Genomic DNA, 27,619 nt, shown 5'->3' with positions numbered 1-27,619 from the left:
CTGCCAATGCAGGGGACACGGGTTCATGCCCCGGTCCGGGAAGATCCCACATGCTGCGGAGTGGTTGGGCCCGTGAGCCATGGCTGCTGAGCCAGCGCGTCCGGAGCCTGTGCTCCGCGACGGGAGAGGCCACATAGTGAGAGGCCCCCGTACCGGAAAAACAAAAAACAAAAAACGGACGGACTGAACCCTAGGACAAATGGTGAAAGCAAAGCTATACAGACAAAATCTCACACAGAAGCATACACATACACACTCACAAAAAGAGGAAAAGGGGAAAAAAATAATATATCTTGCTCCCAAAGTCCACCTCCTCGATTTGGGATGATTCATTGTCTATTCAGGTATTCCACAGATGCAGGTACATCAAGTTGATTGTGGAGCTTTAATCCGCTGCTCCTGAGGCTGCTGGGAGGGATTTCCCTTTCTCTTCTTTGTTCGCACAGCTCCCGGGGTTCAGCTTTGGATGTGGCCCCGCCTCTGTGTGTAGGTCACCTGAGGGCGTCTGTTCTTCGCTCAGCAGGACGGGGTTAAAGGAGCCGCTGATTCGCGGGCTCTGGCTCACTCAGGCCGGGGGGAGGGAGGGGTACGGACGCGGGGCGAGCCTGCAGCGGCAGAGGCCAGTATAACGTTGCACCAGCCTGAGGCCTACCGTGCGTTCTCCCGGGGAAGTTGTCCCTGGATCCCGGGAACCCGGCAGTGACCGGCTGCACCGGCTCCCCGGAAGGGGGGTGTGGATAGTGACCTGTGCTCGCACACAGGCTTCTTGGAGGCGGCAGCAGCAGCCTTAGCGTCTCATGCCCGTCTCTGGGGTCCGCGCTCATAGCCGCGGCTCGTGCCCGTCTCTGGAGCTCCTTTAAGCTCTTAATCCACTCTCCTCGCACACCAGGAAAGAAAGAGGGAAGAAAAAGTCTCTTACCTTTTCAGCAGTTCCAGGCTTTTCCCCGGACTCCCTCCCGGCCAGCTGTGGTGCACTAGCCCCCTTCAGGCTGTGTTCACACCACCAGTCCTCTCCCTGCGCTCCGACCAAATCCCGAGCCTCAGCTCGCAGCCCCGCCCGCCCCGGCGGGTGAGCAGACAAGCCTCTCGGGCTGGTGAGTGCCGGTCGGCACCGATCCTCTGTGCAGGAATCCCTCCGCTTTGCGCGAAGCACCCCTGTGGCTGCGCTCTCTTCCGCGGCGCCGAAGCTCCCCCCACCACCACCCACAGTCTCCGCCCGCGAAGGGGCTTCTAGTGTGTGGAAAACTTTCCTCCTCACAGCTAACTCGCACTGGTGCGGGTCCCGTCCCCATCCTTTTGTCTCTGTTTTTTCTTTTTTCTTTTGCCCTACGCAGGTACGTGGGGACTTTCTTGCCTTTTGGGAGGTCTGAGGTCTTATGCCAGCGTTTAGTAGGTGTTCTGTAGGAGTTGTTCCACATGTGGATGTATTTCTGGTGTATCTGTGGGGAGGAAGGTGATCTCCGCGTCTTGCTCTTCCGCCATCTTCTCCTCCCTCAAAACTCTTTTAATAGTAAGAGTTTAATAACAAACCCTTTCAATAATAATAAGCCCTTTCAAAAACAAAAGTATATGTCTCCAATTTATGGATATTTACTTATAAATCATATACATGTACTACTCTCCTAATGTATTATATCTTTAATTAAATACTCATTAAAATCTCAAACAGATGAGATGAAAACAAATATTAAAAGGTCAGATATTTTCCTGTAACTGAGCAGGACCCTTTGGGGCTTTCCTGGGACAGACCCCTCCTCCATATCCTCGGCTGCAGCTCCTCTGTGAAATACCTAGAAAATAGTATCTGATGCAGATTTCCTGAGTTTTTCAGATGCTAAAACCACCACCAAATGGAAGAAATTAACTACTTGATGATCATGAGCATGTAGCCCCCAGACCTACTGGCACCTAAGGATTGATAATGTTAACCCTTGTGACACTGCCCTGTCACCTGTTTTGAGCACTAGCTTCCCTAGACTCCTTGTCTAGCACCCTGCAATAAACACTGCACTTTGCCTCACCAAGACCCAGTGTCAGTAGATTGGCTTTACTGCGCTCGGGTGGGCAGACCCAAGTTTGGTTCGGTAACATTCCCACCCCCATTGAATGCTTTTACACAAGCCCTAGATGCACGTGCCCCACTTTGCAGCCCCTTCCCCAGGCCCTGCGGTCCAGCTGCATCTTGATGCCAGACTTCTCACAGCATCAAGCTCATGAAGCACAAAATAGAAAGTGCTACAGCAGAAAGAAAATGCTAACCCCTCAGGTAAAAATAACTCCCAACATTCTGCGACTGAGAAGCTGCACCTCTTCCCACCTCTTATAAAGGATTAATCTTAGTAAAGATTTCTCAGCAGAAGAATTCAATGGAAAAGCTTTGACTATTCAGACTGAAAAGAACTAAGTTTCCCATAAAGAGTCACTCTGCCCTGTGTAAGCTTTCAGGCTACAGTCACACTGTACTTGATAAACCAAACTGTTTCGTTCTCTGCCACAGAGAGAAAGGCAGCTTCAGATGTGAGTGGAGAAGAGTGTTGGAAGGTTGCATGGCATTCTAGAAACAGAAGACCTCTGCATTCAAATGCCCCTCTCTGTAGCTTACCGCTTGAGTCAGTCAGTCATTTAACCTGTCTGCTTCTTAGATTCCTCAGCTCTTAAATGGGAGTAACAGCATGTGTATATGACATGGCTTATATGTAGCTTGCAATTCAAACATGACCTTCATGGAGGTAAACGTGCTCTATAAATCATAAAATGCTATATAAATGAGAGGAAATAAAAACTTGTGTCCTCCTGTCGTAAACAGAAAAGCCGAATAATTGACAGAGTAACTTACATGTGCCCTTTTGGAAAAATCAGTATGCAACTGGAAATCTTAAAGTCCACCCCAGACCCTTTGAGACATGCAGGTTTGATAAGCCACTGCTGTGATTCGCAATCCCATAGCTAATGCTATTTTGACTGATGTGATGACTCCACCTGTGGATTTGGTAGCCACGGAAGTAGATTTCGTATACGGGTCATATATGCATCCCAGCAGTGAAGGCGGGCAGGACAAGGGAGCTATGACTGTCTTAGTGGAGGTTCGGAGGCTATGGCCTCACGAGGTCAAGTGTGGCCACCACCTGATTCTGTGGAGAACCCTTCCAGACCTTTCTGTTCACTGGACATGCCAGCAGCATGACTGAGCACTTTGTCTCAGTAACAAATGAAAGCAGTATCACTGGATAAGCTTGAAAGCTTAGGGGCCCTAACCCCAGTCTGAAGCCCCTATGTCTGGGAAACACAGGTCCTAGATGTTCTCCATAGATTAAGTCATTGAAGATAACTTACACAAACACTTTTAAAGCTTCAAAATTTATTGCTGTACATTTTCGCATAGCATTTACTATGGAAATACTAATAGTGCAAATATTTATTTTGGACTTCGTAGCATTTGAGGGATCACAAAGCTTTTTGATATCTTTTGCAATCATTTATGAAGATCTATATTGTTCAACTTATTTTGGAAATTCAAACAAGTTATCTTCTATTCAAAGAGATTACATAATGCTTTCTAGATCTCCTCTCTAGCACAAAAAACTACCCCGGAAGCCGCCAGGGGCATCCCTTTCTGTAATAATACATACGTCTTGCAAGATTTTTCCAACTGCAAGACGCTTTGTTCACTAATTCATTCAACAAGTATTTATTGACAAACTGTTATATGCCAGGCACAGCGCTAGGCTCTGGGGACATGAGGATGAAAAGATGCAATCTCTGCCTTCACTGTGCTTACAGTCTAAAAGTAGAAACAGACATCCAAACAATTTACAATACAATACAGTAAAGTGCTTCCGTGGAGGTATTGACAAAGTGCAGTGGGAATTTGGAAGGGGGGGAAAAGAACATCTGCCTGGAGAAACCAGGGACAGCTTCAGAGGAGGGAGCTGTGACTTGACCAGTGCTCAGGAACTGGCCATGTAGACAGGCAGGCAAAGGGAACGACAGGTGCAAAGACACAGAGGCCCAAGGGGCACTTCAAAGGAGCAGGTGATGTGGTTTTTCTTGAGCCGAAGGTGCAGCGGAGACAGTGGCAGGATGAGCTAGACAAGGAGGCAGGCATCAGATCGTGAAGAGGCTTTTGATCATTTGTCCATTTATTCAACACGCACTTACTGAGTGCTCACTGTGTGCCAAGCACTAGGCTAAGCGCTGGGGTTATAACAGGGAACAAGACAGACACATCCTTGCCCTCAGGGAGCTTACATTCTAGTAGATAGACAGACAAAAAGTCAACAAATAAATAAAATACAGATTTAGAAGATTTCTACAAAGGAAATAAACAGAGTGCCAAGGCAGAAAATAAAGTATCGCGGGTATTTATAAAGTGGAGGGTAGTTCGGGTTACCAGCGAGTGCCTCTTGGAAGTGACATAAAATGACACCTGCAGAGATAACAGCGAGAGCGCCCGCTCCAACGATGCGCCAGGCACTGTGCTAACACTTGACAAACAGTATCTCCTTTAGTCCTCACAACGACTCTATGAGGTAGGTATTATTATTCCTATTTCACTGAGGAGGAACAGGCTCAAAGACATTAAGTAACCTGGCAAGTCACACAAATGGCAAAACCAGGGTTCGGACACAGGTTCTCTCCATTTCAAAGTGCTCCTTCTTAAGCATGATTCTAAACTGCATACACGGAGAAGTGAGGAGTTTCGAGCAGGGAAATGATAAGGTCACATTTGCTTCCAGGACCATTCTGATGACTACATGGAGGAAAAGAAGGAGGGATGGAGAGGGAAGAAGGGGAAAGGGACAGGTGAAAAATAAAAGGAAGCCGCTGAAAGAGCAGAGGAGAGGAAAGGAGGCAGTGGGTGCAGGAACGGAGAAGAGAGTAGATGAAGGTGTGAGAAATATGGTTAACAATTCTAACAGGATTGATGGGCTATTGGAGGCAAGGGGAAGAGTGGCATCTGGGATCACTCCTGGGCTTCTGCCTTGGGCAACTGGATCAGAAGATTTGCTTTTACACAAGTTAGGGAATGCAAGATGGTGGTAGGTCTGGGGGATAAGAGGATGCATTTATTTTTGGACATGTCCCGCGGGTATACTGGGAACACCTGGACTTATGGGATAGTTCCCAGCTAGACACCATGTAACGGCTTTCAAACCTTGTTCTCTACCTGAGCAATGTATATAAGGACAAAAATCAAAGTTTTGTACGTGTGTGTTTTTCCTTTTACAAAATTTGTTTATAAAGGCATGTACGTCTTGGTTGGGATGCTTTGTGAAAAGAACATATGATCACCAAGGTGAAGTTACCCCAAGCTTGATTACAAATGAAGACTCGTGAACTTTGAGGAGTCTAAGCAAAGCCTTTGGACATTCATTCTAACTAGTCATAATAGCTCTTAAAAAGAAATCAATATTATTGTTAACTTCCCACTGCCACCCCAACGGGGACAGTGGGGAGGGCCCAGAGCGGGCACCCTCTGCCACTTGTCTTCCCAGAGTCTGCAAGTATCTCTGCTTCTTTGCCAGCAGGATTACTCTGTGGAAATAGGTGGCCTAAAGCCCAGAGATCAAAGTTGCATGGAAATCAGGAATTCCAAGGTGATATCTATGTAGTTTTGCATAAGGTCCAGAGAGACAGCAGCTCAAACCTAGCCAGTCATATTGCTTTCACTGTTTTCTTTTCTTTCCCCTCCTCGGAAACCGGAAGGGTGCTGGAGGTAGTGATAAAAAAATGTACAAGTGACGTTTAGAGGGGTTTGGTCACGTCCTTGATCACATCACATCTGATTTTGAAAGAACGCAGAGTTAAGAAGTGCATAAACCCTTCGTACAGAAAGAAAACATGTTTGCTCTATTTCTCAAAATGTACTTAAATTTGCTTATAACAACTCCTTCCTTTCTTTGGCATCAGATTACCTTAAGTATGTTTTGATTTTTAAAACTCATTTCTCAATGCTATGCCAGTTTTAGTAATTAGATATCAAGGAATTTAACTGGTAATGAAGTTAACGCTTGTGAGTTTCAACAGAAAAAAAGATGTTAATACTTTGGAGGCCGGGTAGTAATTAGCAAAGTATTACAATCTGGTTCATTAAGCAACTCTGCCCAGAAAAATGCCTCTCTTTGTGGCAAAGGGTCTGACCTGCACCTATTAACTCTGTAAGCCAGTAGACACTGGAAAATGTAAAATGTTCTAGAAAAACAGACATGGACTTCCAGTAACATCTGAAGCGCACCTGTGTACCTAACTCATGCCCAAGGGAAGAAAATGCCTTATTTTTATAGAACCAACAAAAGTACTCGTTACAGGCAAGGGGAAAAAAATTACCCATGCTACACAACAACTTATAATTCTGCTGAAAGCAGCGCAATTGTCATGATATCCAGAGGCACACTGCAAATGTATGAACTACCTCCATTTCAAACCTAAGTCCCAGGGATCACAGTTGAATGTGAACCAGGAATCCTAAGGAGGGGCTATGTATTGTTGCTCCTTAACAGAAAGAATTCCAATCAGTCTGTGAATAGAATCATTTATTTGTCTTTACAGTGATGATGGAAGAATGTACAGGTGTCCTCTTTCAATAAAGTATAAAAATCTGTTTATATACAGTGAAGTCACGATAAGCTTTCATTGGGAAATTTATTTGGTAACTCCTGATCCGTTCATATTAAAATTGCGGGGGAGACGAATATTTCACGTTAAGTGCTACATTTCCAGTAGATTGCACCTGGCATGAAAAGCTCAGCTTCATCTTCAGGGTCCTGCTTGACAGATATTACAAAAGGCTAATTTTAAGTCCTGGGACTCAAAATAAACATCATTTTTGAATAATAGATATATACATCAAAAATACATCTAAAAAGGCATTGGTTAGTGCTATTAAAAAGCTCTATGTGCTTGGGTGCATTTTTTTCTTACAGGCGAAACCCAGTGGAAACGTTTTTGTTCAATTCTAGGAATTTTCTCTTGGGGAAAGTCGGTCGAAAGTTACCTGTAAGAAAAAACAAACAAACTTAAGTAATTCAGTGATTTCTCAGGTAAGGTCAGCAAAACGTGGAAAAGCAGTTAGAGGCCAAATTTCACTTGGAACAGGATTTTTAGAGCCTGATAGCATTTAGTTACAGCACTTTGTACATAAAAAGTGCTCAACATTTCCCTTCATTGTTTCAAGTGTTTTATTTTGAAAATAATCCTTAATACTCACTTCATTTTCAAATAAATCATATGTATCCCTTTGTATGCTTATGAAAATATTTTCTATCATTAATTAAATCAGCATAAAAAGAGAAATCACAGGGCATACAAATGAAGAAAACATAACAGACGTAGCCAAATCCAAACATACCTTTTTAGGAAAATTTCTAACAATGATTTATTTTATTTCACAATAATTTATTTTACTTCTCAGAATTTACAGATGATAGAAATGTACTGAAGTTTTATTACTGCTTAACTTGGGTGAAATGGTACTGTGCAACTGCCAATTCAACTGCTTATGTATGTGATACTCTAGCTCATTTATAGCTAAACGTTTTAACACTTTTGTTCTTATAGTTTTCTTCTTCTTGCAGTCACTCCTAAAATGTTTGATAAGCTGGGCACTCCTCTTGAGTGTAAAATCTTAAGTGACACAGCAAACCTCAACGTGCTATTGACAGTGTGTGTGTACATACACCCCCCCCCACACACACACACGGGCACACGCACGCACACGCACGCACGCACGCCTGCTCGCCCTGACCAATAACAGCCTCAGCTCCGTTCTCCCTGACGGGCTCATGTGTTCCGGCAATCTCTGGAGCAGATTCTGGCAGGAGGAACACACGCAGAGGTGGGCTGAAACCACAACTGAGCCCCAGGGGCTGTGTGACTAAGGAAGCAGAGCTGAAATCTCTCCTTGCGACTGCACGAAACTTGGAGTTACACCTCCGCTGACAGCTTCCTAAACTCTGCGCCTGCCAAATATATATATACATACAAATTAAGGTCCATTTTGCTAATAAGGACCGTCAGAAAGAGCATCCATGTCATAATGCGGTGAACAGACCTAAATAGAACCGCATGTTACAGGTTCCATCTCTTGGCAGCCATGTGAACTTGACCATGTCCCACCTTTAGTCAAGCTAAGTCCTACCTACTCCACAGGTTATTATGAACACCTAATTAAGTCATGTGGCAGTGCTCTGGTTTATTAAACACTTTAGGTGTACGTGGGGGGCTAAATTAGTGATTTAGGTAAATTTAATTTTGATAATTAAGAAGTACATCTAAATCTTCCATAACCTACAAGTCTAATGGCCTGGTCTAATAATACCATTCTCAAGTTTAGAATATGATACACGTAATGCAGATCTCCCCCTAGCACCATGCCAAAGTGATGGCTACTCTTAAAACTTTAATCCCTCAACTTTAATTAGTTTATTCATGCATTAACCACAGGCTCGCTTACATAGATTAGGGTGCTGCCCTGACGTCAACCTGCAAAGTAATCTGCAAAGTAAGTGAGGGTCCCGTAAAACCTCAACTACATGACCCTTGATTATTCTAAATTGTTTTCAGGAAAAAAGTCTGAAAAACAACAAAAAGCTCTGGAGAAGAAGAGGGCTTTCCCAGAGTCGGTTCTGATGTGGTGCAGGCGCAATGGTCCAGATTCCCACACTGCACTGAAGTCTCTGGAGAAAAGAAACATGTTGCAGACTTGCCTCTGAGAGACTTTACACACATTAAGTATGCTCATCAAAGTCCATAAAACACATCCTGATCGGAGTGGAAAACAAGATTCAGTGTCAACATGGCATCTTCCTGTCCTCAATATGGAAAACAAAACCAAACCACTTAAAATAGCACTGAACTCGATTTAAAAGGAAAGGTTCTGCGTGGTCAGGAAACTGTGAGACCGAAATGTTGCCGCTGTCCCTGACTATGTAAATGGAAGACACTGTGATTATTACCTGATCTGTGTCACTGTGGCATGGGCCACTCCCTGAATTAAGACAAGGCACTGAGGGGAAGGAAAGACTGTGTTAACAATGAATTCATCCCCCCTGCATGCAACACCCTCAGTATGACCCTCTGAACAGGACCCCGCCCCATCCATCCAGTGGCTCCGATAAAACACCTGGAGTCATTCGTCCCACTCTCTCACCCTCACTAACAGTCACCCAGTCAAGTCGATTCTACCTCCAGATACACCTCAAATTGGCCTTTTCCTCTTTTTCGCCACACCCGCTGCCGAGACCCTCGTGAAGCCACCATCACCTCTTGCGGGACCACGGCAGCCTCCTAACTGGTCTCCCCGCTTCTAAGCTTTCCTTAGAAAGGACATCCTTTTTCAGGCAGCAGCCGTAGGGACCTTATAAATAAGCACATCTAATCGCTTTACGCAGCCTTCAGGGGGTTCCCAGTGGTTTCAATGACGAAGCTCAGAATCCTTAACAAGAATCCACAAGGCTCACCAGGATTTGATTCGTCTCCACACTTTCTAACTCTCCCCAGAATTCCTACATGCCAACCACAGTGACCTTTCCTTTGCTCCTTAAAGGAACTGAGTTGTCCCTGCTATTTCTTTGGATGAGAACCGTTTCCCCCTAACTTCTCCTGCTCACTCCTACCCGCCTTTCAGGCTCACTGTAAATGCCACATCCCCAAATTCTTTTTGGCCCTCACATCGCATTAGCTCCCCTGCCAGCGGCTCTCCCAGCACCTTCATTTTCCCTTTATCGCACTGATCACAGTTGGTGATCATACAGCTATGTGAGCATCTGTTTCATACAACTGTATGGTAAGCTCTGTGAGCGCGGGGGTGTCCCCAGGACCCAGCACTGAATGCAGGACCGACTATGAGGACGAGGTGTGAGGGGCAGAGACGGGCTCGAAGGGCGCCACGGGATGAGACTCCCACTCGCTCCGCTCGCTCTGCTTCTCGGCCCATCCCTTTCTCCTTCCCTCCCAACACCACCACCCACCGTTCAGTTTTGCCTTCAGAGGATGCAAATAAGTAATTGGCTTGGGGGTGGCAGAAAGACATGGCCCCCAAAACGAAGCAGGATAGAAGTTGGGAAGCAAGATGCCACATAAACCCTTGGAGACGGGAGTGTAATCATCTGAAGAGAATATGTACCCGATGGAACAGAGACTGTGAGACTCCTACGTGAGTTCAGGACCGGTTCATAATTTGTACTTTTTAAGGTAAATTATTTATCCTACTTTAAAATGTCCTTCTCATTCTCCCTGCACCAAGTCTGTGCTAGAGAGAACAGAAACGGAGGGAAAAAAGGAGGGATTTTGGCCTACTTTGTGACCATAATTTTACAGAGGGGACAACAGACCCCAGAGAGCTACTGTGGTAGAGGTGATGGCGCCTTCATCTCCTGCAGCTGCTTCTCCCTCCCTGGCAGAGTCCTTTCCTCCCCCTTCTGCTTTTCTCTAGTGACACCTTGGAGACCAGATCCCTTGCAAGTGGCTGCAGGGGTGTGAACATCTTCACATAATGAGAACAAAAGGATGCCACGCTTATATGGTCCTTCAATATAGAGGGGCCAAACAACAGCACATGCACAGGATTTGCAGACGAGAAGGCTTTGTGGGCACTGCTGAATCAGGCGACAAGGGCAAAAGCGAGGAAATAAAAGACCTTAAGTTCCACGTCTCTCCGGTGTTGCTTTACCTGATGCTAATCTTAGGCTTCATCTCCACTGTCCATTTCAATGCCCATCTCCTCCGTATCAGCAGCTCGTGACAAGATGTCTGCCATCAGAGCTTCTTCCAATTTCTTACGCACTTGTTGTACTCGCTCTTCCTGTTTCCTTTTTAAAAACAGAGTAAAAAGATACTAATAATTTGGCCAGTACTGGAACAATGAAGCTGCCGAAATGGTTTATCTTTACTTCAAAGTCATGAAAATTCCTGAGAAACATACATTTCCTTCTCCTTAGACTTTGCAAAAGTTGCTTATACCCTCACAAAACCAAGTCACATGGGGAATGAACTCTGTCAAAAAGAGGGACATTCAGACAGGCAGATAGCCCTCATCTCACAGAGAATTCTGGCAGGAGTAGATTTATTTCAGTGACCTTTTCTACAACTTCACAAACTTCAAATATGTGAAGATTCAGGGTTATTCCTATAAAGGATAATTAGAAATAATTTAAAAGCAGGGAAGGAATACAGAAAATAAAGAAGGAGAAGAGATTTGCTCAGTGAAGCACTGAGAAAGACAGAGGAGGTGGAGGCATGATGAGCTGGGATCTCGCTGCCACTCTCTGCTGTGTCAGGGGAAAGGTAATTGGAGTTCTCCCTGGGTTCCCCGGCCTGCTGGGAGCAGGCCATCAGGAAGGAACCAAGACCACGTGATCCTGTACACCAAGGACAGGGAATGAAAAGACTCTGGAACTGAGATGAGCTGAGTAGGTTAAGAACATGCCACAAGTCTCCCTGTGTCTTGGGGACTCTAAAGGAACCTCAAAAGTGAGAGTTAATAACACCTAGTCATAAAAAAGTTCAGAACCATTAGGTGAAAAACAAAGCACAGGAAGAAAGGCTATTGTATACAATTCATCTTAAAAAAGCAGGAAAAAACGGAGACCAGCTCCTTGACAGGGCAAGAGAGGGATTCCTAAAACAGTTCTAGCAAATGAAGACGGTAAATAGAAATTCGCCTCCAGAACCCAGTGGAGAGGCAATGATTGAAGTTCACAAGGGAAGGGACAAGACTGGCTAAGTAAAAGACTTAGAAAAAAGCAAGAAAGAGAGAGAGGCAAAGGCCCAGCTGGGAGGATGAGCCTTGATTAGAAAACAGGACGAGTCACCTCCTGAGACCAAAGGAAAGGTGGTTAGAATGGATACAGATGGGAGACGGAGCAGCCCGGGGACAAATAAGAGATGCAACAAGGAATACTGATGGCTCTACTGAAAGAAGTGATTTTCTCCATCAACAGTTGAGGAAGACAAATTGTAACAATGCCCCAAACCTGGGAAAGCAGAAGGGTAGAGGAGCAATGTTCCAGAAGACTCCACTAAGATGCCCTGAGTATTCACCCCTTGGGCACTCAACCAGTTGTAAAGTCGTGTTTACTGTAGTCTAGTCCCCACGTCTCTCTATCTCATGAGACCATGTCCAAGGTAGTAAGATTAACATATACTGTGTAAACACAGAAACTTTAGATGTCATCTTTACTAAACTCTAAAAATAGCACGAAGAGATAAAAGGTTTGGACTTATACATTTTAAATGAATTTTCAAAAAGAGGGGATCTGTCACTGAATTAATCGAGCTCTGTAGCCTCAATCATATTAACAGAAACTGAAGTTCAACCGATTTTCATACAGTGGAGCAGAGTCATAAAGAACACAATGTTTAGTTCTTATACAGTTAGCCCTGCCACCGGCTCAGTGACTCCAGCTTTATGATAAACGGCTTATCAGTCTCCTGGCAGTCTCTCATGCCTAGTAACAGAGTATGAGAGTCTACACAACTGCCCTAAAGTCACCCCATCAGGAAGACAAAGAAAATGGAAGGAATGGTGCTTTTGGCTAGAGAAGTATGTCTGAAACTCTTGACATTGGCCACTGTTTCTCTTTTGTCTTGAGCACTGCTCCCCACATTTATGAAAACTGAAATTAAAGCATCTGCTGGATGTGGTAGGCAGAATTCTAACACAGTCCCCAAGATGTCCCCACCTGCCCCTGCTTACGTTCCTAGTACAATTCTCTCCCCTAAGGGCAGGCAGAACTTATGAATATGACTGAGCTATCATTCTATGATTAGGTTACTAATAACTGACCTTGAGTTAATCAAAAGGGATTATCATAGAGGGCCTGATCTAATAAGAAGAGGCTTTAAAAGGGGCTGGGCCCTTCCAGAAAGAAGCAGGAGAGGGGATATTAAGGGAGCCATGGGGCAAGGAAATGCTGGCAGCCTTTAACTGCTGTGAACGGCCTCATCCCACAGCCAACAAGAGAACAGGGGCCTCATTCTTACAACTACAAAGAAATGAATTCTGCAACAAACTTAGGAGGAGCCCAAGCTCCAGAAGGCCTGCAGTTCTACCAACGCTTGGATTTCAGCTTTGTAAGACCCCGGGAAGGGAATCCAGTCTTGCCTGTCCCAGACTTCTGACTGACTGAACTGAGAGCTATAAATAGGTATTGTTTTAAGCTGTGAGGTTTGTGAGAACTTGTTACTCAGTATTAGAAAACAAATACACCCGTGGGTGAAAACAGTATCAAGACTGATGAAAATATATATGCTTAACGTTGAGATTCTTAGTTGAAGGTTTAATACAGACAGATGATTGGCTACCCAATTGGAGAAAGGGTAACAATTCCATTTGCAGTCATGTATTTTGAACCTGTACTAATTCAACAAGAAATGTTTGCTTAATAATTTCTGTTATGACAATGAAATCAAATGGACAATTTGCTAGACAAGTTTACCCTAAAAGGAAAGCATCCAGATTTGGCTTTGAGACAGCTTCCTCCACTGTCAAAAGATCTGGTGTTGAAGCCATCAGCATTCCCAAGACATCACTCAGAGAACCTCAGTCAACCCCCATAATGACCTGGAGGAATCCCTGCTGATTAACTGGGCACTCATTCCAAGACAGATAGGAACTTGTCTCCTGAGTAATTTCCTTCCTCAAAGGTAAGAATTGTCCAAAGAGCAAGTTGATTCCCTTCCTTGACTTTACATTTTGTTTTTCTTAAAAAATAACACTGATCGTAAATTCTATGTAATAAAGGCATCTGAATGCAACTTTGAACCATTCTACATCTTTGCAAAAGGAACCACTTTAAAACCCAGGAAAGGCTTTCCAATTATAAACCTAGCTAGACTCAGGCATTTAAAAACATTCTCATGCCAACTTTCATGGATTTACAAAAAAAATACAAATATAATACATATTTTTTAATTCAAAAGTGCCTTCTGCCGGTTTGGTCTAGGAATAATACTCCAGTAAAGCTTTCTGGTTTATATTCAGAGGATAGAAATAGTGAAGTGTACACACTGCCCTATATTTAAAGAGAATACAGTATACTACACAATCATTCTAGAGTAATAATACTGAAGTTCATAAATCCCATATAAGAATTTCTTTGTGGTCTTAAATATCTGGAATAGTTTTGTTTCTCTTGAGCAATGGTTTGCTTATACTCCTTGGGCATTATCAATCTGAGCTATATGTCTTCCTTTCAAAATTTGCTACTAAAAACCTAATTTGTGGCCCAGCCTCAGAAAGAGTAAAAAATGTTAAAAGATGCACCTTGTGTCCACTCCTCATTTGCTTTGTCTTTCTTCTCATTTGCTTCTTATCTGGCTTCACTGTGTGTGTGTGTGTGTGTGTGTGTGTGTGTGTGTGTGTGTGTGTGTGTGTGTGTGTGTGTGTGTGTGTGTGTGTGTGTCTTTGGAGTCACCTTAAATTTTTACTTGAAACAGGTTTAAGTAGAGATAAATAAATCTCTAAATTGAGCTTAAGTGAGGTAAATATAATCAAGATGAGTAAACTGAATTTTGAAAACACAGCTGAACTTAAAGTAGCACGGCAATGGACTGCTACTGCAGACAAACCCATGCAGTCAGCAATCACAAAAGGCATAACTGAATGAAGGGGTTCTTAGAGCAGAAAGGCAGAACCCCAGATTTCATAAGACACTGCAAAAATGATGTGGAGAGAGTACAACTGATCTGTCCTTTGGACATCATCGTGATGATATGCCTTATACACAGCACTGCTACCTTTTTCAAGCATGTATTTGTTTTAAATGTTCTCTATCAACCTTTCATTAGTTTCACAAAAGCTCCTTCTGATTGATTCATCACTTACTAGGTGTGCCACGGAACCTAACAGGCAGTATAAAATGTAACAAGGGTAAAAGGCAAGCTTTTGAAGCCATGTTAAGCTGCCTTACCTAATGTCTTCATCTGTGACAATGAAAGCCTTGCAGAGGGGTTGAGACGTGTTAAGCCAAACAGCGGGGTTCTTTTCCACAGCAGCGGAGACTTGCCCTGTGATCGGTGCAGAGCTTGTGTGCAAAGCACTGGCAACAGCAGATAAAAGGGTCTCATCATTACTACCTGGACCAACTCCTGCAATTAGAAACATATATGAGTTAAAGGAAATTTCTAGATGTGCTGAGCAAACCTTATGTAACCTAAGACAACTGATATCTTTATATTCATTTGGGATCAGCTATTTAAAACTGACACAAGCCAAAGCAGCAAAGGATAATGGTGTATCTATTTAGTTACTATACACCAAAGAATTAACATTAAAGAAACAGTAACAAAATACCTGAGTATTGTAATAAAACTTTAACATAACTTAAAAATACATATTCCAAAGTATTAAACTTTTTAAAAGTTGGCTACATTTCCACAAGCAAGTTCAATTATTTTAATATCTAAGTCCCTTCTAAGGTCATATTACACTCCAGTATCCCTATTAATGTGTCCCTAGGATCCTGGAATAGTTTCCCCTGTAGCTGTTTAACATTCATTTCTAGCCATATCTCAAAACTTATCTTTCTTGTGCAGGGATTTCAAAGGAAAAGCCAATGCAAGTACGCTGTACCTGCACCTTTAACAGCGTTTTCAAATACCTAACAAAATATCAAAATTAACAGAATTAAAACTGCACACCTTGACTACATGTAGGAGACTGGAACCATGGCTACATTTAAGTGCATTGCTTAAAGTCCTAAACTTGTTAAACCAGTTAAAGCAATAATTTCCAAGAGCATAGAGGGATGAGACAATATTCTAACCATGAATTATGAGGATTTTTGAGCAATCCACAATGTATCAAGTTTTAGAAGCCAAAGTTCCAATACTTGAAAAATAATGCTTCTCTAGAAGTTGGAATTAACATATGATATGACAAGCACACCAGCAGCTGAGCTCTCCACCCCAGATCCCACTCACTCCTGTCACTGGACCAACGGGCATCTGCTCCCACTGCTACTTGCAGCAGCAGTTTGTGGAGGGAGAGGCAGAAGGAGAGCTGTTGGCTGCTCTTTTGATAAGAGGAGGACAGAAAGAGCATGTGCTGGGGCCAGATGCTGCTTTGAGCAGGAAGCTTGGGACATCCTATCATTCAGCTACATTTGGTTCTAAAAGCAGAACATGCGTTAATTTACATGATGAACCTAACTAACTTAAAGCCAAAATGTACACGCAGAAAAAAATCTTAAGTAAGACACTGCCCTGATGCATCCCTGCAACATACAAGCTTTTGAGGTACATTTCCTCTGGGTTTACTAAAACCCAAGAGGTACCTCATCCAGCAAGGCATACAGTCCCCAAAGCAAAGACTTGTCTCAATCATGTCTGACTCCACTGCACCTAACACAGAGCCTGGCACATAGTAGGTACTTCTCAACTGAACTTGGATAATACCTTGAAGACCTTTAGGTAGTTCCATGGTTTTTATAATTTGTTCAGTTACATCTGATGCACTAAGTCCTTGTAGCCTCTTCTCCCAGAAAAGCTGTAAGGCAAAACATCACTGTTAATAGATACATTCTTGGGACAAGAAAGTAGCGCATCGATGCTGTTGAATAATGAAATTGAAATCATTTCAGTAGTTTCCTAATTTCCCCACTTTTTCCTTACAAAAAGCTAAATGATATTCCAAACATGACTTCAACACATCATAATTCTTTCAAGTTATATTACTCAAAAACTTTTGTTATTCTATGCAACCTATTCACTTGTTACATACAATAGATACTTATGTGCTATGTACTATATATAGTCCTTTATAAGGTATCTTCCAAAGAGTATAACTTGAATTTTTTAAAGATTCATTTGGCATGAAAATTTAATGTTATAATTTACCAGGAAAGAAAAAAACTATATGATGTAATACCTCTTAATCCAATATTGTTTGGGAAATAACTCCTCCATCTATGTGATTTTTCCAAGACACTGAAGTTTAGCCCTTTAGCATACTTTAAGGGGAAAAGGCCATTTTTTAATGGAAACTTGCCTAAAATGTCTTACATACTTCCTTGCTTTTTAAACAGGATGTAATGTTCATGAGTGACTCTCTTCCTGTTGCACAAAGCCTGGGTCCCCTTAGCCACTCGGGGGCCCCAGGTCATCCTTCTGGCACCAGTGAGCACACTGAAGTCTCTTCACACCCTCTGGGGCTAGTGAGGTATGCAATTGCTTATTCAAACACTAAATGGTCCAGGACAGTTCTGTTTGATTTTATACCCTTCCTACACTTCGTTCTCTCTCCTAGTTGGCTATTACTTCTCACTAATATCATTCATCCATTCGACATGTATTTATTGAGCTCCTACTATGTGCTGTGCTTGTCCTGTGGATGCAACAGTAGATAAGATAGACAGTGTCTTTGTCCTTAAGCCTCATCTCTTTTCTAGTCTGCTTCATATTTACTACAGCCCAAAAAACAGATAAAGGAATTCCTCAGGATTCGATATACCTGTCTTTAACCCTGGATACCCAGGGCCTGTCATGTGGTAAATACTGAAAAAATATTTGTGTGAATGACTGAATGTGGGAGTAAATGGACTCAGAATCAGGATCTTGAGGGACACACGAACCCAAGTTGAGAGCCCAGCTATAGATGTATGACCCTGGACAAGTTCTATAACCTCCAGAGTTTCAATTTCCTCTTCTGTAAAATGTGGCAGCAATGACTATCACATAAGATTACTGTGGAGATTAAATAAAGCAATATATGTAAACACCTGTCACAGAGTAGGAATAAGGTTCATTACATTTACTTTTAACAAATTTTGACCACTCTGAGGGCTCTTCAGGCTTATATTCTAACTTCAGGATATATGAAAAGTATCAAATAATCGCCTTCCAGACAAATGAAAAGATACAGTAAAATACTTCTATTTATGGCAGAACAATAATATGTTAGATTATATAATAACCACAATGCTAGCACCAAGAGTAACCTGCTTCACTGTCCTTTGAAGACCTCTGGTATATGGTTCACAGCTCCTTGTATCTCCACACAAATTACATCAGCAGCAGAATATATGGCCAACACATATGAGGACATGAATATATCAACCGTCATGAGAAAAATAGTTAGGGGAAGGTAATAATTAATGAATGTGATAAATGTCTCAAGAAAGTCTGCCTGCTTTTCCTCTTTGGGGAAATAACAATCATCTATGCTTTGAATATCACAACTACAGGAAAAAAACAAGAAAAACGAAAGTGCAGTTAATTCCTAATGAAAAAGCATACAGAGGGAGTCAGTGAATATGAGATTAGTAAGTGCTTTTATAATAAAATTATATATATATATATATAATTTGTAAAAATAACACTGCCAAAAACCAAGTTTGAAAACCTTGTACAGAGATGATTACTAACAAATTACACCTAAAAATTCCAATTCTAGATAGCAAAAGTTAAATTGTTTACCCTCTATAATTTTTAATGTTTAAATTCCTATTTATTTGAAGGAAAAAAAATTTAGAAAGAAAAATTTTGCAGAATAAATCTTGGATTGAGAAACAAGTGTACAGCTCTAGATTACAAATCCTGGTACCACTACGCGTCATCTGATAGCCCTCAACTAAATGCGAAGTTGAAACTGAAAGGTTGATGAGCTCTTTAAAATGAAATGCTTATGCCATGAAAATGGAGATACGTGTATTTATGAATGTGTAAGTGTGTATGTGTGTATTTCTCCCTGCCCCTACCCACCCTGAGAAGTGGGGAGGTAGTGGGAAAGTTCAGAGCAGGAAAGGAGGCTAGTTTGAGAAAAGAAAATATTTAACTGGTCAGGGGTACCACTGCCCTCCTCTCCATCCTGTCCACCATGCGTTCAAAGCTAACAAGCTTGCCTAGGTTCCATGAGGACTGGAACTATCTTCATGAGCTAGATGTCTGTTTATATTTCAATATGTCCCTAACTCACTTTCTCTACACCCATCTTCTCAGGTTCCTGCTTGTTTTGTTTTGGAGAGGGGGGATTCTTTGTACTTTAAAATATGTTTAAAATTTATACTGAGCAGGCATTATGCTAAGTTAAGTAGTCCAGTCTTTTACATATTGTATGATTGAATTTATATGACATCCTAAAAAAGAAAAAACTATAGGGATGGTTGCCAGGGATTAGGGGTGGAGGGAGGGTTTCACTGCAAGGGGTTAGCACAAGGGAATTCCTTGGGGTGCTGGAATTGTACTCTCTGTTTTTTTTTTTTATAAACATAAACTTTATCCCGCTGATAAAATTACCATTTTTTTTTCCCAAGCCAATTGCTCAAGGAATGATCAACATGCACTATCTCCATTCTCCCAGGCCCAGTTCAACTTTATTACCTCACCCCATATTCCATGAATTTCCATTAAATTTACTGTTAAAACTTAGTCAGCTCCTCTCACCAAGTTCAGTGGCCTTTTCTTGTTATCTCTGGTCACTTTATAGCCCTGAATGCTTTGGAGGGGTGCAGCGAAAGGGAGAGGTCTTCCTCTGCCTGAAATTAAAATTTCTGATCTACTCATTTATGTATTCCATATGTTTACTAGGTGATTAACTGTGGTAATCTAGAGTTCTTTTTATTGAATTTCCAGTAGAAATCTAAAGACGGAAATATCGAAAAGATGAATCTCCCTAAATTTGTAAGGAGTCCCCCACTAGGACAGCTGTCTTCTCCACCATACTTTCATGAACACTATTGCTTTCATAAATCCTAATCTACCCAATGAAAATCTGATTTCACCTGCCAAATCCAATAGTTTTCATGGCTTAACCTTGCTGCCTTGTGTGAGGTCAAATAATCAATGTAAGACTTTTAAGGATCTAATATTTGGAGAAACTCCCTAATGTGCTATCCCTCTCAGTTATTACATAACTAATCGCCACTAATCAGACCCTCCTCTGATATCATGTTTTCTTTGTCACCCTCCAGTATATAAGAGAACTGGATAGCTCCCATGTGTGCATCACTTTATATTGCTAACGATCTGGGCAATGCCCTATCCAACAGCCAGTTGATAGAGAAGCACAGGACGTGATTAAAAGTTGTCCCAAACGAAAAAGAGTGCCTAAAATATCACTGACAGCGACAGTGCAGCTTTGGAGAAACCATCTTACTAGAAAGTGGAGTCCATCTCTACACCTTTGCTCCTCACATGAATGTAGGAAACACCTCTATGACATCAGTGGAAGCAAAGCTGCAAGTACTTTATCTTAGAGTCCCAGAGGACAAGCATGATGATGTGTTATAACTAGGACTTTGGCAGACTCTTTCAACATGCCTTACAAATGATATCCAAAGATGAGGGTGAGGAAGAAATGGGGGTGTCAAACAATTGCTCATATCATACACAAACACACATCCCAATTCTGATGTGCTGGGATATAAGGCTGATCATGTTTATTAGGACTGTCCTCCATCACCCTGAGCTTAATAATACGTACTCTGAAGGGATCTGTGCTCTTCGGAGGAAGTCAGAACAGAAGGTTTTATTGGAAAAAAGTAGTAGAGAATCCATCCAAATTAGATACTCTTTTAGTGCCCATTATACACAAAGCACTTTGCTGGGCACCAGGGATAGTTATTAGGATAACTGGCAATCAGGCAATCACTGCCCTCTGGCTGCTTACTGTTTGGTGAAAAACTAGCGAAACTCTATGAGGTAGACTGTAATAATTGCAATAATGAAGATACAAAATTAACTTCCAATTTGGGAGAATCTGGAAGGACTTTTAGGAAGAGTTAGCATTCGAAAAATGTATAAGAATTCTATAGAAGAGGAAAGACTACTCCAAGCCAAGGAAATAGCTTAAGCAAAGGCAGGGGAGTGAGACAGAGAGTGTGGGCCAGTATTTCTAAATGGTTTTTATACCCAAGAATAACCAGGGTGGCTTATTTTATATGCATGTTCTAAGACCTCAGCCCCAGAGATTCTGTTCAGTAGGTCTGGGGTTAGAGAGCTGGCTTTTATTTTATTTTTTTAACCAGTGTCTTAGGTGATTCTGATGCAGGCCGGGGATCTCAGTTTGAAAAAGGCTGGTCTGGTCTGTGCTGAGAGAATGGCAGTACACACACAGGGCTGTGTACACTGATCACCGAGACCCCCGAGTTATTCCTGATTCTACCAGAAGATAAAAAACACATCATGCTATCCTCTCCTCACAGAGAACAGGAGGAAGATATTTGCCTTTCTATTTTTCACTGCAGGAGGACGTGTGTCGAAGTATATTTAAGAGTATACCAAATTATTTAGGTGTAAACAGAAAAAGGGCTTGCCCAAAGTTCTGTTTGTGCCCAGGCATATCCTCTTGGTGGAATAAGAGGAGGAGGATGACAACTCCCACTTACCCACTGAACCCTTTCCTTCAGCCTGGCACTGTGCTCAGGGCTTTACATACAGTAATTCGGTCTTTCCTACAGCATTTTGAAGAAGACATCATTGGTCCCACCTACAGTAACTCACCAAAGGTGCACAACTAGTCAGCGGTGCAGCTGGAATTAAAACTCAGGTCAGTGTGATTAAACAGTCCTGGTCTTAACAGTAAAAGCTCTGGAAGAACACTTACATGCATGGCTCTGTGCTAATAGTAACAGGCCTGAGACCCTTGTAGTCATGAAATCAAAGGCAGATGAAAGATCAGTAACTGCTAAGAAAATTGTCAAGTTGCTCTTAATCCATTTACCAACTAAGTAATGCTGTGTAAATTGCCCACTGTAGGTGACTGGTGCCGACACCTGCCTCCTCCTCATGTAGAATTAAGAGGCCTGGCCGTGTAATGTATTTTGGCTAAAGCTGGCACAGGGTTTCAAGATGATATCAAGGGACATCCCTGGTGGTGCAGTGGCTAAGACTCTGCGCTCCCAATGCAGGGGGCCCGGGTTCGATCCCTGGTCAGGGAACTAGATTCCACATGCATGCCACAACTAAGAGTTCTCATGCCACAACTAAGGAGCTGATGAGCCGCAACTAAGGAGCCCGCCTGCCGCAACTAAGACCCAGTGCATCCAAATAAATAAATATATATATATATATATATAAAAAAATTTATTTATTTATTTTTGGCTGCGTTGGGTCTTTGTTGCTGCACATGGGATTTCTCTAGTTGCAGCGAGCGGGGGCTACTCTTCAATGTGGTGCACAGGCTTCTCATTGCAGTGGCTTCTCTTGTTGAGGAGCATGGGCTCTAGGCACGCAGGCTCAGTAGTTGTGGCTCACGGGCTTCAGTACTTGTGGCTCATGAGCTCTAGAGCACAGGCTCAGTAGTTGTAGCGCACGAGCTTAGTTGCTCCACAGCATGTAGGATCTTCCCAGACCAGGCCTCGAACCCATGTCTCCTGCACTGGAGGACGGATTCCTAACCACTGTGCCACCAGGGAAGTCCCCAAAATAAATAAATATTTTTAAAAAAATATGTGGGGTAGCTCACATGATAAAAGCCAAAGAATTGGTATAAAATATATTCTCTACAAATTACTTTCTTAGAATTAATCGCAAATATCAATGACATTGAACAACACATTTTTTATTTGGTGGATAAAAATTAAAGACAGAAACCCCGTACTCCAAGAAAATTCCTTCAGATAAGTCACATTAACAATGGAGTGTTAGCTCCAGTGGATGTTTCATAAAACAGGAGAGATGGAGTGATTTATGAAGCTTATAGAATGGAAGACTTTTGAGTTTTTTTCTGTAAGAGTACTTTTTTAGGTTACTTATGCGAATACCTATTTCTCATGAACACAAGGAAAAGCATCTAGATCAAATACACATTTTCATCCACCATTATATTTAATTTGAAAAGCACTGTGTAGTGTTTTAAAAGAATTCACTGATTAAAAGAAATTGACCTCCTATGTATACTCATGACCTCAACTTGAGAGTCAACTGGACAGTAGGAAGACTGAACTTCTGAGTAGCTGAGTGAACGGGACTGGCCTTCAGAGTCAGACGGACCTAGGTTCAAATACATTCTTTGCCATTTACTAGCTTTATAAACTCAGACAAGTAACATAGCCCGTTTCAGTTTCCTACCCTATGGAATGGGACAATAAAAACAATCTCAAATGGTTATGGACACTACATGAGGAGGTTTTATAAATACTTGAAGATAACCCATAGAGCAAGTATCAGTTTACTACTTAGTTTTACCCACGGCGTCTAGCACACTGTTCATCACACAACAGTACCTAGTAAGTAACTGGTCACCTTACTAAAATTAACAAATATAAACACAGCAAAAAGAGCTCGGAAAGGTGCGTATTTACAAAGGAAGACTGAGACATGCATTCCGGTCTGCCAGTCCCGCCCAGATTTTCAGCGGGGGGCCTTCTTGCTACTCTAAGTATCTTAAAACCCTTCCCCTTCCTTTTCTCATCCAAGCCAGTCTGTGCCCCTCCTGGGCCCAAGGTTGGCTGGGAGAACTCTGGTAAGCTACACAGTTTGCAAGGCCCAGTACAAAATGAAAATGTGAGGCTCTTGTTCCGAAAGTTATTAAGATTATTTCATGATGACAGCACAGCATTTGACCAGGCATGGGCCCTAGTAAGGAACTGCTCAGGTCACATGCCCAGGAAGCCAGAGGGATGGTAACTACCGTGCCGGGTGGAAAGGAGGAGAGACCAGCAGAGACAGGAGACCCCCGTGCCGTGTAGCAGTACTTAGGGAAACGCTGTGGTATAATCTCATTCTGTGAATTCCTTAAAAGTAGCAGGGCAATAGAAAATTGTTCTGGCTGGATCTACGCAATAACAAAGGAAACTTCCCCTCACTCCGCGTCAAAACAGCCCAAGGATTTCTCTTCCCTCTTGTCACTCCTCATTTGGAGGACTGGAGAGAGGACCCCTGCCAAAGCCTCTGCGACTGAGCTGTACGGTAGGAAGAAGGGAAGCCCAGGGAATGAGGAAACCATAATGGGGAAGAAGGACAGAAGCCTAAAGAGGGATGAGAATTTTGTTCTATTTAAAGTACAGTGAGTGGATAACATGGAAGCTTTTCATTAAGATTTCCTGAAACTGTAATTTTCTTGTTATTTTTACTCCATCTACTTCCATCTTGTGATGATAGTAGAGCCCTTAGAGAAACCTCAAAAGGCTATGAGCTTGTTTCAAGAACAGAAGGTAGAAAAGAATCTGGAAACAAACGACATTTCTGTTCCTCAGTGAAGCAAGAAGGCAAAAAACTCAAACCAGTGGCAGTAGCCTAGAGCTGAGTTTCTCAATCTTGGCATTACTGACGTGTCAAGTTGGATAATTCTTGGTTCTCAATGTTTAGCGACATCCTTGGTCTACACCCACTAGATACGAGTAGCACCACCCCAGTTATAACAGCCAAAATGTCTCTGGACACTGCCAAACTTCCCCAGGTATTTGGGGTTGGGGCGGGAGGACAAAATCAGGTCTGGCTAAGAACCAGGGGTCCAGAGAAAGAGAAAGGGGACAGGAGACAGGAGGTTTACAGTGGCAGGGGCCCAGATCTCACAGCTGAGACAGAAGGGAGACCCTCCCCTGGCATATGCATCACCACACCAGCCCCTTTCTTGACTTTCAAAGAGTCTCTATCCCAGCTCTCCATTCCCGGGTCTTACCAGAACCACACTAAGTGGCCTGGAGCTGGGTGCCTCTTTCGTCACTGCCAGACAGCCAGGGGGTGAATAAGATAAAGCAGAAGTGGGAGAAACACTTCTTACATTAAGAGTTGAAATTGAACACACTTCCTGATAGAAACATGGTTATAAACAGTAATTATTTTTAATAATTCAGACACACTTTAGTAATTTAATCGTCTTTTATGGGCTGGTCTAGGACACTAGAACCATTTATAATATTTCTATTGGAAGATGTGGAGTTCCAAATGACTGAAACACGACATCTTATATCCCAACCTGTAAGTTGAAAAGCATCTGTGTGTACAGATTTTAGAGGGAGTTCTCTATTATTACCACAGGATCAGAGACCATATGTATGTGCAAAGATGTCACTGACTACTGAGAAAAACACAGCTCCATTCAGAATGACTTCAGGTGTTCAAATATAGGTATGGTAACAAAATAGAACCATGGGTTGATCTTGAACCTTTTAACTTCCACAAATTCTTAGTATGTAGCTATCAGTGGGGCCTGGCCAATATTAAATTAAAAGTCCAGGGAAAAAGCATCCTGCCAAACTGAGCCATACAAAAACTTAGATCTTCATATAATTTTCATATCTTGTCTTAAATTACATCTTCCCTTCCCTTTTGAAATTATAATCTCCATTAGAAAAAATCAAACTGACTATATAGAACACACTGAGATTTCAATAATGAAACTAAATTCATCTAAAACTGCTATATATCCAAACTTCTATTTCTTATTGCTCATTTTAAACACCACAAGCTGAATATTAGCTCCTACGCCAAGAAGCCTGTAATAATTGACTCCACAGCTGACTAGAAACGCCAGCAACTGAAGCCTAAAGGCCCCGAATTTCTTCAGTTACCCTCCCTGCCCCGCAGATCGCCCCTGGACCATTTCGCCCTTCCTTTACTTTTCTCCTGTCTCAGAGGAATAAGTGTCCTGCTGTCTTTCCGACAGCTTCTCTACAATGATGCTTGGTCATATCTTCTCCTGCCTCCTTCTGATCCCGCCCATCAATTTAAAAAGTCCTCCTCTCACACTTTCCATTTTACCCCTTCCTCTCCTTGGAATTCTTCCCCTGAAGTGACAGATACACTGGAACATGGCTAACATAAAAAGTGTCCTTATTTAACTACATCTCCCTCAAACCATCTGTCTTCCTCCTTCCACCAGGAGAGAAACTTTCTTATTTCCTCACCTTCCATTCATTCTTTCCTTCTAACCTCGACTCTACTCCTACTATTATATTAACACTGACCTGCCCAAAGTCACAGTAACCTTCTAATTACCAAATCCAATTCCTGATTCAAGTCTCCTTTGCCCTACTTCACTGTTGCCACTGCCTGCTGTCAGAAGACTTATGGAAGTCTGCCTTTTATGATGCTTCTCTGTATGTTTCTGTATTTTCTATTACTGTTAGGCAACAGATTGACAAAAGACTTCTAACAAAACAAAAGACTTCTAACAGTAATTATCAAAGAAATAAGACTATAAGCAATTTTTCTAATAAAAACAAATATTTAAAATGTATGAGATGAAATATACCAGGACTCCCCTGGTGGCGCAGTGGTTAAGACTTCGCACTCCCAATGCAGGGGGCCCAGGTTCAATCCCTGGTAAGGGAACTAGATCCCACATGCATGCTGCAAGTAAGAGTTCACACGCCACAACTAAGAGTTCGCATTCCACAACTAAGGAGCCCGCCCGTGTGCCGCAACTAAGGAGCCAGCAAGCCACACCTAAGGAGCCCTTGAGCTGCAACTAAGGAGCCTGCCTGACACAACTAAGATCTGGCGCAACCAAATAAATAAATAAATATTTAAAACAAAACAGAACAAAACAAAATAATTATCAACATTAAAAAAAAAAGATGTAGGGCTTCCCTGGTGGCGCAGTGGTTGAGAGTCCGCCTGCCGATGCAGGGGACATGGGTTCGTGCCCCGGGCCGGGAAGATCCCACATGCCGTGGAGTGGCTGGGCCCGTGAGCCATGGCCGCTGAGCCTGCGCGTCCGGAGCCTGTGCTCCGCAACGGGAGAGGCCACAGCAGTGAGAGGCCCGCGTACCGCAAAAAAAAAAAAAAAAAAAAAAGATGTAATATACCTTTTAAAGTATTTGAGCACAGAAGTGTTAATACTTTGCAAAGTAGAAGAATCAAAAGCTACCTTTAAAATTTAACCATTTTATGAATTTTAACTTGCACAGTCTTCATCTCTGTCAAGAGCATGATGTGAGACACTCAAATTTCATGGGATGAATTTGTGGCTAAGTACAGGGAATACAGGGTAACAGGAAAACCACTGGTTTGGAAGTTTAATGCTTTGGTCCTGACTCAACCATTAAATAGATGTGCTGTCTTAGGGAAGTCACTTAATCGCCTTTGGATGTATCTTCACTAGTAAAATAGAAGTACTAATAACTGCCTTATCTACCTCAGAAGATAAACACTGATATAAAACGAGGAAGTTCTTTGAAAACATAAAAATTTTATTGTATTGTTTAGAATATTTTCCAATGTTAGGATTTCATAAATTCGATGAATATCTTATTCACTTTTCTAAGGCTTTTGCTAAATCTAATCAAAGAACAAAGGATCTTGTCATGTATTTGTAGACTAAACCAAAACCCCAAAAATGTACACTTTATATTCAGTGATTCATGAAAAGCTAAATATGCAAGACACTGGGTTAGGGCTACACAGAAGAACAATGTTTCCTGCCCAGAAGGAATTTGCTGTCCAGCTTATAAACTGCTCTATTTCAAATCAACCCCACATGATATCTGAGTTGCTAGTTTTGGTCAGCAAAAACAACAACTTAACTTAAATACCATGGCCTGCAAACATCAAAAGACAAACATGAGATACTCTTTTATTTTGGGGTAGTGGGCTAGGAAGAAAGGGCTAGATAATGACAAGAAAATTATTATGTAAATCAAGGAAAAGCCTGACTCATGTGGCTGTGCAAACTACAGTGAGATCACTTGTGAAGGCAAAAGATAACAATTTGAGCTGGAGAGGATGGAAGGATGAA

General features: G+C 42.2%; 1 protein-coding gene across 1 annotated transcript in view; it reads right to left on the bottom strand.

Moving 5' to 3' along the window:
• Nucleotides 1-6,189: 6,189 nt before the first annotated feature.
• The window catches only part of MBD2 (methyl-CpG binding domain protein 2), a 76,921-nt gene continuing 55,491 nt past the window's right edge, over nt 6,190-27,619 (bottom strand). The window contains exons 4-7 of the mRNA XM_082853163.1: nt 16,396-16,486; nt 14,910-15,087; nt 10,670-10,808; nt 6,190-6,994 (exon numbers count right to left, since the gene is read on the bottom strand). Coding sequence (XP_082709289.1) covers nt 10,682-10,808; nt 14,910-15,087; nt 16,396-16,486 — 396 coding nt within the window. The 3' untranslated portion in view covers nt 6,190-6,994; nt 10,670-10,681. The remainder of the gene's footprint in view (nt 6,995-10,669; nt 10,809-14,909; nt 15,088-16,395; nt 16,487-27,619) is intronic.

This window comes from Leucopleurus acutus, assembly GCF_964270905.1.
Source record: "Leucopleurus acutus genome assembly, chromosome: 13".
Taxonomy (NCBI): domain Eukaryota; kingdom Metazoa; phylum Chordata; class Mammalia; order Artiodactyla; family Delphinidae; genus Leucopleurus; species Leucopleurus acutus.
Note: the sequence above shows the minus strand (reverse complement) of the source record. Positions and strands in the feature narration are given on the sequence as shown.